General features: G+C 38.7%; 1 protein-coding gene across 1 annotated transcript in view; it reads right to left on the bottom strand.

Annotated features, from left to right (window-relative positions):
- SYT16 (synaptotagmin 16) overlaps positions 1-16057 on the bottom strand; it is a 287736-nt gene that overhangs the window by 140588 nt on the left and 131091 nt on the right. Inside the window, exon 2 of the mRNA XM_070469445.1 lies at positions 11192-11371. Within this exon, the coding sequence (XP_070325546.1) occupies positions 11192-11371 (180 nt within the window). The remainder of the gene's footprint in view (positions 1-11191; positions 11372-16057) is intronic.

Here is a 16057-nt window from a genome sequence, read left to right as displayed (position 1 = left end):
ATTTTTCTACGTTAAGCCAACAATGCCTGTGTTTTACTTTTTATTTCTCTGTCTTGTTTAATACTTCCAATTTATCACTAAAAGATGTGAAAGTTTACTTACTGAAGAATAACAAAATACCCCTGCAGACTTCTGTTAACACAGCTCAGTTCAACTAGCATTTGCTACCATAATGAATGGAATCCTACTTTCTAGTAGTAAAATACTACCTTTCATTCCAAAAAGCATCCTAGTATGAGTCCTCCAATAGAGCAGTTAATGGAAAGGAAAATCCTCCAACTGATATGGAAAATGACATTTCACATTGGTATCCCATTTCTAAACCGAGTCCCACATAAAATACACATTTGGGGTTAGTTTCAGACTTGTTTGGGGGGATGGGAATTCTAGATGGAACTCACACTAAAATGCGCTTAAAATTAATACCTGTTGGGTCTTTGACTAGAAAGTCTACCCGCGGGAAAAACAAACATTTAAAAGGACTCTGACATCTTTCCAACATAGTGAGCTACAAAGTACATCTTTAATAAGCATTACTTGGTTGAGGGGCAGAAGAGTGATGGAAAGATTTGGGAAGATCAAAGACCAACTTAAAAAACAACAAAAAAAGGTTTTCTTCTTAAGAGTCCCAGTAAGACACAGAGCTCATCATACTTTCCATAATATGCCTTAAATGCATGATTTGTATTTTGCTTCAAGATAATTTTAAAAGAAACATTCAAAGAGTCAATGCCCTAATGGTAAGGTTTTCCCCATCACCCTCTTTCTCATCAAGTGGCCCACACTATTGTGGAATGACAATTATAAATTACCATTCTGTGGTTAATACTCACTAGGGAAAACAAAAGAGAAAATCAGTTTTTAAGCAGACAGCAGTTTCATTCTATAAAACTGACATTAATTGTTCCTAAATAAGAACTGTTTTGAGGATCCAGAGGATAGAAAGTAAGAAAGGAAGATTCAAAATGTTTTTGGAATCCCTAAATCCATACATTTCAAATAATATTCATCACCTTGTCATTAAACCTCAACATTAAAGCCTGAATAATATAAGCTCGCAATTATGTGAGATTTTGTGAATAAGGCATTTGCTCCTGTAAGCAGGTTTTAGAGGAATGTGGATATTTTGATGAAACTGTATAACCATAGACATGCCCTTCATTTTACCTTAATCTGTCAGACTGAGAAAAAAATCATGAGATTTTTAAAGCTGGTACTCCAATAACTAGTTTAGAACTGACTACTCAAATAGCTAGCTAAACATATGCTCATAGACACCCACTTCAATGCAGAAACAGTGACCTGTGCTACTGACTATTCTACACAAATAATCCTTTCTCTTGCTGCCTACTCATCAACTGATTTTTTTTTTAAGGCATGTGTCTCTTTAAGGTATAATGATGAACCTTGCTGAAAAGAGAAGCATACAACCCAGTATCCCCTGATAAATCTAACTCATAGCATGATGGATCTCTGAAAGATATCACAGTGAGATCAATTGTTGGTGATGATAACATTCTTTAGCACATGCAGACCAACATACGAGTGTTAAACTTACAAGTAATTTCTTCATCTATAAGTGAAAATGACATGTTCATCTTCAATGCATCAAAACCCCTCAAAGATACCCTCAAAGTTGGTGAGACAGTTTCACTAGCTCCAGCAAAAGATGTGTGTTTAAGGCCTTCTCAGATTATCCAGGGAACCCATGCTGGAGGAGTAAAAAAAGAATTTCAACTCACCAAACAATCAGCAATTGCTTCTACCTAAACTATCAAGGTTCACTGAGGTCTACCCAGAAGTCAGTCGTAAGATTTCATAGTATGGCTAATTCAAACACAAAAACGCTCTGCCAAAAATTGACTCAGGACTATATACAGTATATACACACACACCCCACACACACACTATAGTCATTGGGAAGGTGAAAAATCATGAAGGGAATTATCTGCAGCTTTTGAAATAGTGATGTGTGTTTTGGGAGTTCTCAAACTTAGGTGTTAAACATTTCCACAGCAGCTTGTACCTACAGAGAGCTTCAGATTTGTTTTTATTAATATTCTAACATCACAGAAGCAGCTCAAATGCCACAAGAAGAATCTGTTTCTAAGGTAACTCACTAGGCACCCTCACATAAATAGCTTGGAAAATAGAGCTGCTCATATTCTGACTGTAAAGTGCCCAGATCTGTTGAAGGACTTTTAGTATCTGCCCAACCTTCAACCTAATGTCTCCCATCACCAGCAATCAGCTAGCTGTGTAACACGGTCATTTGCTGGGTTGAATTCTTGAGCAGGGGACAATAATGCATCATCTAAACTGCAAGAAAATAAACAGCAAAGGATGGAAAATTTAAAGAGACAGATCTATTTCCTCTTGGGCAAGGAAAACAAGGAAATGGAGACAATAGGGTGCAATTTAGAAACAAAATGTCTTTGTTAATAAATGTTGAAACTGGGTGATGGGTACATGGGCTTCATTATACCATTCTCTATTTTCCTATAAGTTTGAAATTTCCATAATAAGAAGATATTTTTAAATGACTATCTCTTCCCAGCCTCCCTACCATAATACACTGAAGGAAACAGGGATTTAAAGATATTAAGTAAGCTCCTCTGATGGTTAATTTTATATGCCAACCTGGCTGGGCCACAGTGCCCAGATCTTTGATCAAATATTACTCTGGATATTTCTGTGAGGGTGTTTTTTGTGGATGAGATTAACAATTAAAACAGTGAACTTGTATAAAGCAGATTTCCTTTCATAAAGTGCATGGGTCAGACCTGATCAGCTGAAGACCTTAACAGAGAGTGACCTCCCCTGAGCAAGAAGGAAAGTCACCAGTAGATGACCTTCAGACATCAATTGCAACCTTTGCTTTTTCCTGGGTCTCTAGTGTATCAACCTGCCCTGCAGATTTGGGACATGCCAGCCTCTATACAATAATAAGCTAATTCCGAAAAAAAACAAAAGAAAAAAAAAACAGAACCAATATAATGTGTTTGTGTGTTTATCTCTCTCCACCCAACAATGAGCAAGATGTGTTCTACCACATCTAAGGTCAATCTCTCCATCCTGTCAATTAGTCTTTATTTTAGGCCCTTATAGCATTTATAATAATCTATAATTATTTTATTTGCTTCTTCACTTTCAGTTTTGTCTTTCTGTCATTATCCAAAAATGGAATTTCTGAGAGAGTGGGGACTATTTCTCTTTTTATCTTTTTTTTTCCAGGATTTAGAAACTGAGTAACATAACATTGATTCTTAATAAATAATGCTGAATAGATGAATGAATATTCTCAAACCAGTAACTTTTCAACTGCATTCTTTGGAATTTTTACCCATCAAACAAGGTTCAATCAGTCCTACTTTTATGGGTTTGTTAAGAGCATTCTCACTTATTTGTGTCTTAAGTCACCAAAACAAGTAACTAGACACCACAATGAATATTACCAAGGCTTATTCTGGTGTTTAAACTCTTACAGTTCCTAACAGCTTTTCATCTCAGGTATAAGTTGAACCATATGAAACTTCCAACCTACAAAAACAGTAATTTCAAAAGGTTCAACCTAATATAACACATACTTAGAAAAATATGAAATAGCATAGCACAAATGAAAGTATTAAAATAGGAAGAGAAGATACTTTTCAATTTAGACTGTTAACAAGTGGACTTCCCCTTCTAGGCATTATTCTCCAGGTTGGGTCTTTTTTTGCATAAGCCTCACTGGGGAATGGTGACAAGAAGAAAAGAGGGGCTATTCCATTTATTCCACTATTAAAGGACCAAAAAGTACAATGAGGGGTGATGATGGGATGGGTTGAAGACTTCAACTTTATAAAAATAGCCAATTCATAATTTTAAAACAAACTGTTGTACAAACCAAAAGTTTATAAATTGTATCAAAAGCATTTCAGTAGTATTGACAGGTTTTAATCATCCTATTGGAAAAAGGAGGGAGGGGCATATTTAGCCTTTTCTTAATTCTAAAAATACTTGATTCACTTAAAATTCATCTGATCAGTCCAAACCCAAAACCATCCCCACAGACCTGCAGGCAAAGAAAATACAACTTTAAAGATAGCAAACAAAACCTCCCAGAAAAGAGAATGAACTGTATTGCTTTTATATTATCCTTTAAGACACATTTTTCAATGTATACTTTATTCATCAGTCATACTAAACATGAAGTACAAAGAAACCAACACTGTTTACAACTGCAGGATGGGTACTTGGGTAAATGTCCTTCTCTATCTTAAGACACTAATAATAATGATGATGATGATGAAACTATCCATATCCAGTATCCATACCCTTTATATATATATATGTTTACATCTGTTTCCGATCCTGATTCATACCATTTTGTAAAATTTGTCATTGGTCTTTCTTATTTGGGCACAAAAGGGAAATGGAATATAGGCACAACCATTCAGAAAACACTGGACAGTTACAAAGATGGACAGCCAGATTCTTCTGTCTGGGTCCAATTTACTAAAATTTTGTAAAACTCAGAATCTTGAGTATAAATTACATATGGTTATAATTTGACAACTTTGAATAATCTTATAGACACTTTTTCTAAATAATTTTTCCTTTTTTAAAATCCCTGTGCAGAAGTCATCTGCTAAGAGTGCCATGGTATACATTGGGGTGATAGGGAGAGGAGGCATCCGAAAGGAAAAGTTTGCCTGCTGACCAAGACAGAACTGAAATAAACCAGTCAGGGAAAGAAATGGGTGGGGAACCAGCAGATGAATACTCTGTGGGCAGAAGGAAATGTGAATTGGGCCAGCATTGACATTGCTCAAGCTCTATCCTCTCCAACCTGAAAGGGGATGTTAGCAATGAACACACCCCTTCCATCCATGGCACTCCACCGCAGCCACATCTTTAAATTACCTGGTATTCTTTTTAAACCTGTACAGTTTGCCTCACCACTGTCACTCCCTATTCTGATATAATTAGTTTGCAGTGGGATTTGATCACTGGTAGTTTTTTAATAGCCACCCAGGATTGAGACTCAGTGTAGTTCAACTGGGCTCACAGCTGGAAAGCACTCTGTCTGCTGATTATAGTCTATACCAAAAATATCTGACCAGCTTTTGTTATCTCTCTTTGTAAGAATCATTCTAACCCAGATGGAGAATGTGAAATACCACTATTCAAGGAAAATGGCGGAAGAAAAAATTTCTATTCAATTCTTCATCAACTCTCCTAATGCTAAATGGTGATCCCTAAAAAGATATGTCCATGTTCTAGTCCCTGAAACCTTGAATGGTGGAAAGATATTTTCAGGTGTGACTATGTTAAGGATCTTGAGATCTTCCTAGATAATCAGGGTGAGACCTAAATCCAATGACAAGTGGCAGAGAGAAGACACACATAGGAGAAGGTAACGTGAAGATGGAAGCAGAGACGGGAATGATGCAGGCACAAGCCCAAGAATGCCGAGGATGGTTGGCAGCCACCTGAAGCTGGGAGAGAGTGTGGACACCTTGATTTCAGACCTCTGGTCCCCAGAACTGTGTGGAAAATCAATTTATGTTCTTTTAAGACACCAAGTTTGTGATAATTTGTGTGGCAGCCACAGGAAACCAAACCATCCTCCAAATCCTCCCTTTCCCCTACTTTCTCCCATCCCAGAAGTTCAAAAGCACGAAAGAGTGGCTTGCGTTGAGAAGAACAGGTGGGCAAAAGAGTAGTGCCATTAAGACCTTGGCCTCTGACATTACGCAATTTTTGGATATAAGTCTCCACTTTGCCAGTTAATACCTTGGAAAACAATTCATCTCTCAAAGCCTCTGTTGCCTCATCTATAACATGGAGATTTTAATAGTATCTACTTACTGAATTACACTGTAGGAAAGTTGTACGTGAACATACTCTGACCTAAGTGCAGAACTGAAACCAAAAGTATCTGACAACCACAGCCATGATGACCCAAGCAGAAGAAGGTGGGGCTGGTCGGAGCTCCTGCTAGACCAGAAGTTAATCATCCCATTGCAGGCGAAGGGATGGGAGTAGTCTTGAGGAGGAACTGGCCAGCTGGGCTTTCCAACCAACTGATAGGTAGGGAGACACTGTCACATGTGAACCACCTCACTCCGGAGCTCCAGCTGACACAGCTGACTGCTGAGCCCCGGCTGAGCACCGGCTTTGCCTAAATGTACAAAAACTGTCAACACCTTATCTGGGTTTCCCAGGTGGCACTAGTGGTAAAAAAAAAAAAAAGAACAAAAGCCCATCTGCCAATGCCGGAGACATAAGAGGTGCAGGTTCGACCCCTGGGTTGGGAAGACCCCCTGAAGGAGGTCATGGCAACCCACTCCAGTAAGTGGGTCATGGCAACCCCCTCTTGCCTGGAAAACCCCATGGACAGAGGAGCCTGGTGGGCTACAGTCCATAGTGTCGCAAAGAGCTGGACCCAGCTGAAGCAACTGAGCATGCATACACACGGTGTCTCATGGTGCCCTTGTTTCTGTCACCCCCACGCCTTCCCATGCTCCGTGGTGAGACACTAAACTTCAATTTGCTTCCTCAAAGTCAGTCAGTTTCGCTTGGGATCAAGAATCAGTTTGAGGGACTGGCACTCCCACTCCACGCTCCTGTTCATCAGAGGGCAGTGGGCACAGACGTGCGCTCATTTGCAATAATGTGCTCTTTCTCCGCGCTGGCCCCCTGACCCGCAGAGGAGTGCCAGCCTCGGCCTCTACAACCTTCCCAGGGACGGCTGTGTACCGCAGTGCCTCCTAGGATCCTTCCAGGCAAGACAAGTACGTAATGTGAAGACCCAGTGCAAAAATGGAAGGACCTTTGGTTCAAAAACCATTAAGAATTTCCAGAGGGCCACAGGAGAGCCCTAACCCAAGAGAAGCGCCCCTTTCTGGCATGGAGTCCTGTGTAACTGCACGGGTCATGTGCCCTTGAATCCAGTCCTGGCTCTAGGAGGCCGCAGGGGTGTGCTCCCCAGCCTCTGATACAGGCCACCCCACCACAGGGGTGGGGTGTCTCCCTAGCAGGAAGACAGTGACTCTTGGACCTCTACCATCTTCTCCCCAGAGGGTCATGCAGAAACTCCTAAACCCTACGTGACATGAGCTACTCACTGAGGATCTGCTAGAAATCTTCTCCGGGTCTCTTTCCTCGCATCCCCACCCTTATGTTCCACCTCTGCAGCAGCCGAGCTGGGCCCATGTGGGACACGTGTAAGGCAGTCTCCAGCCACCCTCCACAAGGGGATGCACGTGGAGCTCTGCTTCTCGGCCCTTCTCAGGCCTTATTGGACTCCGATCTTCTCACTACACCCACGGCAGGTGGCCCCACACCCGCCACCCTTCTCAGGGTCCAGGCAACTTTCAAACCCTCCAAATCTCTTTCCCTGTAGTCCTTCCAAGCCATGGGCTGCCCTTCCCAGTGGTGGAAAGCCTTTCTTCGTCCCCTCCCTGCCTGGGAGGAACCACCCTCCTGTACATCCTCTATCCTTTCTACACTGTGCTTCTGGAAATGAAGCTCTCTGCTCCAACTTCTAAATGTTGCCTTTGATACATAAAGAAAGCTTCTGGGGGAAAAACGAACAAAAAATCTCTCTTTCAAAGCTAAGATTCTTTATTATTTCACCATGGGATTTTTATTTTTAATCAACTTTTATCTCAACACTGAACATTTCCACCAATTAAAAATGAGTAAAATTTTTAAAAAACACTGAACAATGGCTTCTTTATGACAACCCATATCTACCCTTTCCCCAAAGCAATCACTACCAATAAATAACGCAAGTACTTTGCATTAAGAAGTCAAATAATCCATGTAACAGACTTAGCAAGTATAAAGAGTAAATGCTAAATAAACGATAGCCATCAATTATAATTATCTAATTATTATTATTACCTATGTTATTAGGAAGAAGCTGTTTCAGTTCTTTATCCCCTTACCTACATTCAGATAAATGATATGTGAAAATCTGTTGAATTTTGAAAAAAAATATATAGCCTAAAAGGCATTTTTGTGGGGTAAATTATTTTGCAAAACAGTTTCAGAAAGTGAACTGTCATGTCTGCCTAATATTATCACACAAACAAAAAAAAATTTTATTCTTCAGAACCTCACACATATATTAGATTATAATGATTAGATTGCTAATATCCAGCCCTTTTTTGATCTATAAAAATGGAAATTTCATATGGTTCAACCTCAGAGTGAGATGGTCTTGTCGCTTTTTAATCATTTTCATTAGGTCTCCTCCATTCATAGACTGAGACCTAGAGAAGAAATTGCTATGGTAACCCCAAGGATCAAATAGGACTGCATTGTAGCGATGGGGAGAAACCTAGCCCAAACTCATAAATTTGAGTTAAGACACAGAGAAGTGAAGTAAACCTCCCAGAATACCACAGCCAATTAGTGGCAAAACTAAGCTCTGACTGTCTTCACTGTGTTTCTTTCTACCATACCAGGCTGCCTTCCTCCCTTCCTAACATTTGTCAAAATATGTTAAGAACATTCGATCTTCACTGAGAAGTCAGGGCTCTGCAGATATCAAAAGTTAGATAAAATCTGGGCTAACTGCACATTTTTCAAAGACTCTTGATCAATAATAATTAAACATTCAACAGAGAAATGTCAAAATGAAGGTGTTTGTTTCTTCATTGTAATTTGTAGATTCCCCTGATTAAACTATTTTTAAAGCTCCCTTTAGATGATCCCACTCTCAGTGTTGCTTGAGCTAACAGCTAACAGCTTATTGTTATTGTTTCAATATTATATTCAACTTATTTGCAAGTATAATTCATAATTGTTTCTCAATTACTCAGATAACATGTCAAACAAGACAAAAAGGAAATATCTTAAATAGCTCTAACCTTAGTTCTTTGTACTTATTAAAGTCTGAAAAGGAGAAACCATCACCAACTTTAATCTCCCAATTTAAGTAATGAATACAACATGTTCGTGTGTGATGTCACTCCTAGAAGCCACTACTGTGACTGGAATTGTGTTAATACTACACAACTATGGTTAAAGTTCTATTAGGTCTTTTACCATAGGCATCATGATGGTATCTTAACAAAATTAATTCACATAATTGAGACCAACCCTGTAAGAGGTATATTGATGACCCTGATATACATATAAGGAAAACATTTAGAATGGTTCCATAATTTGCCTCAGTCATACAACTAGTGAAAGTGAGCTGCTGAAAGAGGAAAGAATCACTATGAACCCTAACTCCATATCACCTCGTGACTAAGCAGAAGTCTCACCTACGTCCCAGCTGAGACAATAGTGGCTAAAGCATTTGTAAGTCCCAGATTTCACATGAAAAATTCTATTTTAAATATTCCACTCTATTTTCAGAAGACAAGCCAGATGTCCCAAGTGGAGTTCAAAAACGAAGGCTACTGCAACAGTAGGAATACCAAATCAACTGCCAGAACTACAATTTATACCCCTTCCATTATTCTCCCCTATGGTGATTTTAAGAGACATCACACACGCTTTGATACTGTTTCCTTAAAAAGTGGAACTTAATCTCCCTTCCCCTGAAGATACGCTGTACTTAGTAAACGACCAGAATATGGTGGAGGAGATATTGAATGACCTTCCTAGACTAGGTCATTAAAAAACTGACTTCCTCTTGCTCTTCTCTCTTGGATCATTCACTCTGGGGGAAGCCAGCTGCCATGTAAAAAATACATTCAAGCAGCTCTGCGGAGGGTTCACATAGCAACTAAAGCCTTCTGCCTGGAAGTGAGGTCATCAGTCCCAATCAAGCCTTTAGATGACTGCAGCTGACATTCTGTTTGCAGCATCATGAAAAACTCTTATCTGTAATAACCACTCAACTAAGCTAAACCTATATTCATCAACTTTGAAAACTGTGAGATAATAAATATTTGTTGTGGGGTAATTTGTTAAAGCAATAAGTAATTAATACATGACAGTGAAGTGAAAGTGTTAGCTGTTCAGTCATGTCCAACTCTTTGCAACTCTAGGGACTGTATCCCACCAGGATCCTCTGTCTATGAAATTCTCTAGGCAAGAAAACCACAGTGGGCTGCCATTTCCTCCTCCAGAGGATCTTCCTGATCCAGGGATCAAACCCAGTCCCCTACATTGCAGGTGGATTCTTTACCATCTGAGCCAAGAGGGAAGCCCCATATTCATCAATTTTGAAAACTGTGGGATAGTAAATATTTTTGTGGGGGGTAATTTGTTAAATAATAGATAATTAATACATATTTATTCCTAAATTATGCCTTTTATTATAGCAAAGTAAACAAGTTAAACCATATCTACATAAGGTACCATATCAATAAATCAAATATTGTCATTGGTCCAGGCTGTGGGATAGCTAAGCGGTGTTTTCCTCAAGGCCTTGCCCCAGCTCAAAAACATAATGTAAGACTGTCCCTCCACCAGTTCTGTCATGACCCGCCTATGGGCCATGGGGAAGAAAAGTGAGAATCAGACTAACAAAATGTTTTTTAAAAAGCCAAGTGGGTACCTATAAAATAAAAGCACTGTCTTTAAACGTCCAGCTTTAGTGTGATTATAATCACCTTGTGATAACATACTGTATCACAAAGTTCTATCCTTCAGTAATTGAAAATATAATATGTTCTTTAAGAGCCGGAAGCCGATTATTTCTTTCAGTGTGTTATTTTCCCCATTAAATTGAAGGAAGGAAGTTAGTAAATGATTTAGTACATTCAATGAACTGAAAACCTCCCTCTAGAAAAGTGACTGTTGCCATACGAGGTGGGGAATGGCCCTACGCACTAAAAATCTCAGAAACAGCTAACTAAAGTGAAGCGTCAACATCATTCCAAAATAATGAAACCAAAACACATCAAGGCTCTTGTCAATCAAAATCCTTATTTTTTTCTTTCCCTTCAAGCATTAGTCAGAAGGAAACTCAACACAGACATCTAAAAGCTAAGAAGACGAGGAAGTGGTGGTCAGCCTTTTCCTATCTGCTCTTTGGACCCTAAAGACAGCATTACTTTCCTAAAGCTAATGTATTCTTTGGTAATGTGCATTCATCACGCCACCACAGCAGCTGCTAAACTGTTCATGTGTGATTTCTTAATGGGGTCCATCCAGGAACAGTGATAATCCTTCCCTGACCAAAACCACAGCCAATGCCAAGCTCAGGAGAGCTTCGCATTATGCGAAGCATCATGCTTACCCGGCCCTTCGCAGATTCCAGTCTTGTCTTTAGAGTACTTTCTCTTCCCACGTTGCTCCAGACATGGAAGGCCTCCTGTGGTCTCGAAACTCAGCTTCTTGTTGATGAAGAGAAAGAGGACAACCAGAAGAACAAGAAAGACCCCAGCTGCAGACAAGAAGCCGATGGCCTCGGGAGGGACTAGCAAGAGAGCACAAAGGAACAAATATCACCAGGTGAGCCACCTTTTAGTTCCAACAACTGATCAAACTTATCTGGAATCTTCACAATTATTAGAATGCCAGATACTCTGCAAGTCCTGAACTGCTGGCATCCCCAGAACTGTGTTCAGGGAAAAGGAAAAGGACTATTGCCAGGTACATCAGGCTAGGCTGGTTCCTAGATGACAGACCTCCATTCCCTTACACATGTGGCTTCTTCTGCCTGTAATATAACTTCTCTGGGCCCTATCCTTCTCTTAATATTCAACACCAGGCATGCAAACTATTAGATATCAGTCAAATGGGTTGAGCTTGAAATGGCTGACCAGTGTTATAAAAGCAAGTCTTTTAAAAATACAACTGCCTAAAACTTAGAAAAACTAATTACAGAAGACAAAGTTGCAGACATACATCTGTCAACATTAGCAATTGGAGGAAAGTCATTTCCTGGATATGGTTTTTCTAATTCAACTAAGCAGCACATGATAGTGATGATTACCAGTAGCGACAAGAAAATTCCTAATCTGTGCATCCAAATTATAATTAGAATTAGAATTATATTTTGAATGCTAATATTTTAGAATTTTGGATCTTCCCCTGTCCCCTCCTCATCAAAAAATTCCTGAACTTTAAATGACACTGTGCTGCCCAAGTCCATAGTCCCAGCTATTGAGATCAGCTGTGAGGTACATAGAGCAGAAAGGTCAGAGCTAGTTCCAGGTTGAGAGAAGACTCCTTCAAAGAAATGTCATTTGAGTAAAGACAACCTTTCACAAAGAAATCCAAAAATCAAGTTGTATAAAGGAATCAATCACAAAGCAGGTGTCAGGAAGAGTTACTCAAGGCAGTTGGGTATATGCGAAAGCTTATGAAAACGACTCTCCTAAGAGCAGTTTTAATCCTTGAGCAGGTTTAATATGTGGATTAATAATATGAAGAGATAATATCCAGCTCATGCTACCTTCCAGATAAAGAGAAAAAGGATGAATCAAACCAGTCCCAACCCTATGAAAAGAAAAGAAATGGCACTGCCTCACTAAATCAATCTAGTGCAAGCCAGAGAAAGAACAAACAAGACAAAAATAGCTTTGTAGTCTGAAAAATGATAATAGTGCCTGCTTATCAAAACCGACATATGTTGTGAATTTAAAAAGTATGCATGTATTGATTATTCCCTCTGCCTCTAGAGGCAACACAGGTAGCACCATTTACTGGCATAGGTTCAGCAGTCACACCACCTGGGGAAAAATCATAATCCGTCACTTATTATCTGTGTGGCCTTGAGCAAATTATTTAACCTCTCTGTGCTCCAGTTTTTTAAGTAATAAAAGAAGACAATAAATATAACTACATTAAAGATTAAATGAGCTAACACATGGAAAATAACCTGTATGGCACCTAGCACATAGAGAGTTCTCAAACAGGAATTAACATCTTCCTCAGTAGCATCATTATCAGCTTTACAGACCTTTTAAAATACCTAGGAGCAGTCAAATACGAGATGTATGTGTTGCTTTGTACACAGGCTGTGCTCCACACCCCATTTCCCTCTCTTGCATTAAAGTAATTATCCCAGAGGGATGGGGTAGGGATAAAGTAAGAGCCTGAAAATAGCAGCTACAAACTACTACATATAAAATAGATTTAAAAAAACAAGGTGCTATTGTATAGCACCAGGAGCTTTATTCAATAACCTATAATAAACCATAATGGAAAATGATATGAAAAAGAATATGTCTGTATATGTACAGCTTAATCACTTTGTTGTACACCTGAAACTAACACAGCACTGTGAATCAACTACACTTAAAATCATCTCTATCTCCCTCCCCCACCAATTCTTGTATTTTCAACTACTTCCCTTAGTAGATACCATATCATTTTCACCTGCATTAAAAATTCACTAAGTATCTCCCATCCTTAAGAGCCCCTCCTCGCCACCATATGTTCTCTTCAACCATAGCCCTGCTTTTTCCCAGTCACAACTGACCATCTTCAGAGTACCCTACACTCACCTCCACTTTCTTACCTCCAAAGCCTCTAGGATCCATTACCCAGATTCCCACTGATCTCCATGACCATCTTCAGAGTACCCTACACTCACCTCCACTCTCTTACCTCCAAAGCCTCTAGGATCCGTTACCCAGATTTCCACTGATCTCCAAGTACCCAGTCTTACCCCCCACAAATCCCTTCTCCACAAAGCAGCCAGAGTGATCCTTCTGAAATAAGTCTGATTTGTTCAATTGCCCCACTAAAGCCATCTGCAGTAGGTTTAATTGTGACCCCCAAAAGAGACATCCACCCTGAATCTCAGAATGTGACCTTATTTAAAATAAAAGGTCTTTGCAATGTAATTAGGGTAGGATCTTCGGATGAGATTAGCCAGGATCAGGGTGGGCCCTAAATACAGTGATAAGTATCCCTAAGAGACACTGGAAAGGGGAAAACACAGCAAGAAGACAACCATAAGAAGATGGGAGAGAAGACTGGAGTTAGGAAGCCAACTGAGGAATGCCAAGGCTTGCCAGCAGCCACCAAGAGCTAGGAGAGAGCCCTGGAAGAGGTACTCTCTCAGAGATTCCAGCGGAATCAACTTTGCTGATATCCTAATTTTGGACTTCTGGCCTCCAAAATTGTGAGAGAACAAATTTGTTGTCTTAAGCTGTCAAGCATTTGGTAATATGTCATGGTAACCCTCAGAAACTAATTTACCCTCCAATGGCTTCCCATCACCCATAGGAAAAAACTTGAATTATTCAACTTGGTTTGCAAGACTTTTCATGACCTAGCTGCTGATTCTAGCCTTTATCACTCATCACTCCCCAGCATCAAACTCTTTGTTGTCATCATATTCATCTATTTCTGGTTCCCCAAACATAGCTCACCTCCAGACCTTTGGAGAGACTATTTCAAACCCATGGAATGACTGTGCACTCTCTACTGTCTAACACTGATACTAGACTTCCTCTGAAAGCCATTTTTGTTCCTCTTGACCAGGCTGGATGCTTCTACTATGAGTTCTCACCCACTGAGACCTCAACAGCTTTTTCAAGTGTTTTCAAATGTTAAATTTTCAACTTCATAAGAACAAGGACTTTGCCTCAGTTACCCAATGAGCTCTCAGCAGCTAACCTAGGAGATGCATGATACATATTTGATGCTTAAATAAATATTGAATTCTTCTGTGCTATGACATGTTGATACATGGAAACTTCTGGAAAGAAAATATATACCTCAAGTAGGTCAGTAACACTAACAACATAAGATATGATTTATATAAGATCCAGGTTTAGGGAAAAAAAGGTTCATCTATTGTCTATAAGCAGAAACATTTGCACCTAATAATGCCATTCATTAGTGAAACTAAATATTGATTTTTGATATACTGTATTTTTCCATTATAAAACAACATGATGCCTATTACATAAAATCTACAAAATATAGAAAAAGATGATGACAACCACAGTTAAGATTTTGTGTACTTCCTTCCAGTCATTTTGATATTCAGGCAAATACTAATTGTCTGTATTGATTTTACCTTTATTGTCTTGTAAAAAAATTTTCTAGATTAAAAACTTCTGTTATTTTTTAGAGACTTAAAGAAAAAATTATTCATGCATTTAGTAAAATATTTTTAAAATATTGGAAAATGCTTTTTTAAAGATCGTGTTGAAACTCACCACCTATCATTGTTTTTTCTTATATTTTCTTAACTATATTTACCAACATTGAGATACTATCTTATATTAATGCATTTAATTTAAAAACATTCACAAATTCCAGATTGAAGACAATATAAAATATATATAAGGAGTTTCAATATAAATCTCCAAAGATGAAAGAAAGAATTGGGAGAAAGCTCTTGTATTATTCAAAATAACTCTGCTTTTTGTAGACGAAAATATTTTTGTTAGTAATCATAGTGACTAAACTATGGGTAGGTACAGATTCCTGGGTCGGTACAAAGTTCCTAGGTAAGTACCAAAATGTTTTTCTCCTCAAAATTATCTAGAAATCACTGCATTAACTTTTAATGTTTAATGTTTCATAAATGAATGTGACACTGCAGCTACTTTTTGTTACCATATGGGCAACAGAATTTTTTGATCTAGAGTCTTTTCAATACAAAATTTTAATTTAATTTTTCTTTTAATACCAAAAAATTATCAGAATGTGACTTTTTATGGCATCTTTTGTTGATTTTCCCTAGAATCTAGTCTTTTCACCAGCATATCCATGACTTTTTTAAAGCCTGAAAGAATTTTCTTCAACGATGTCTGATAATTTGTGCCAATTGTTCTTGTTTCTGTCTTAACCTAGGGTACTATTTCTTTAGTTACCAATTTTTAGGGTTTTTTTCTTCTGCATCCTAGCAGATCCCAAATATGGCCTACACTTTTCATTTAACTAAATAGGTGAAAGTGTGCTGTTACCTACTTCACTACTGTAAATTCAGTATATCTGAGTCAGTGGCAGACTGTGGGAGAAGATAAAAGTCTTTAGAGTTGGATGATGAAGAACACTAGGACAAGCACAAATGTAGCTAAAGCAGATGGAAAACTTAGTTTGAGGAGTGTGGGATTTCATGAGAGATCATATTCCTCTCAGAATGTATCAATTTTAATTTCATCTTTTTCTGTGTATTTATGGGTACTTAATTGGA

Source organism: Odocoileus virginianus, chromosome 6 (assembly GCF_023699985.2).
Source record: "Odocoileus virginianus isolate 20LAN1187 ecotype Illinois chromosome 6, Ovbor_1.2, whole genome shotgun sequence".
NCBI classification, from domain to species: domain Eukaryota; kingdom Metazoa; phylum Chordata; class Mammalia; order Artiodactyla; family Cervidae; genus Odocoileus; species Odocoileus virginianus.
The sequence above is the reverse complement of the archived record's forward strand: the minus strand, read 5'-3'. Positions and strand labels throughout refer to the sequence as shown.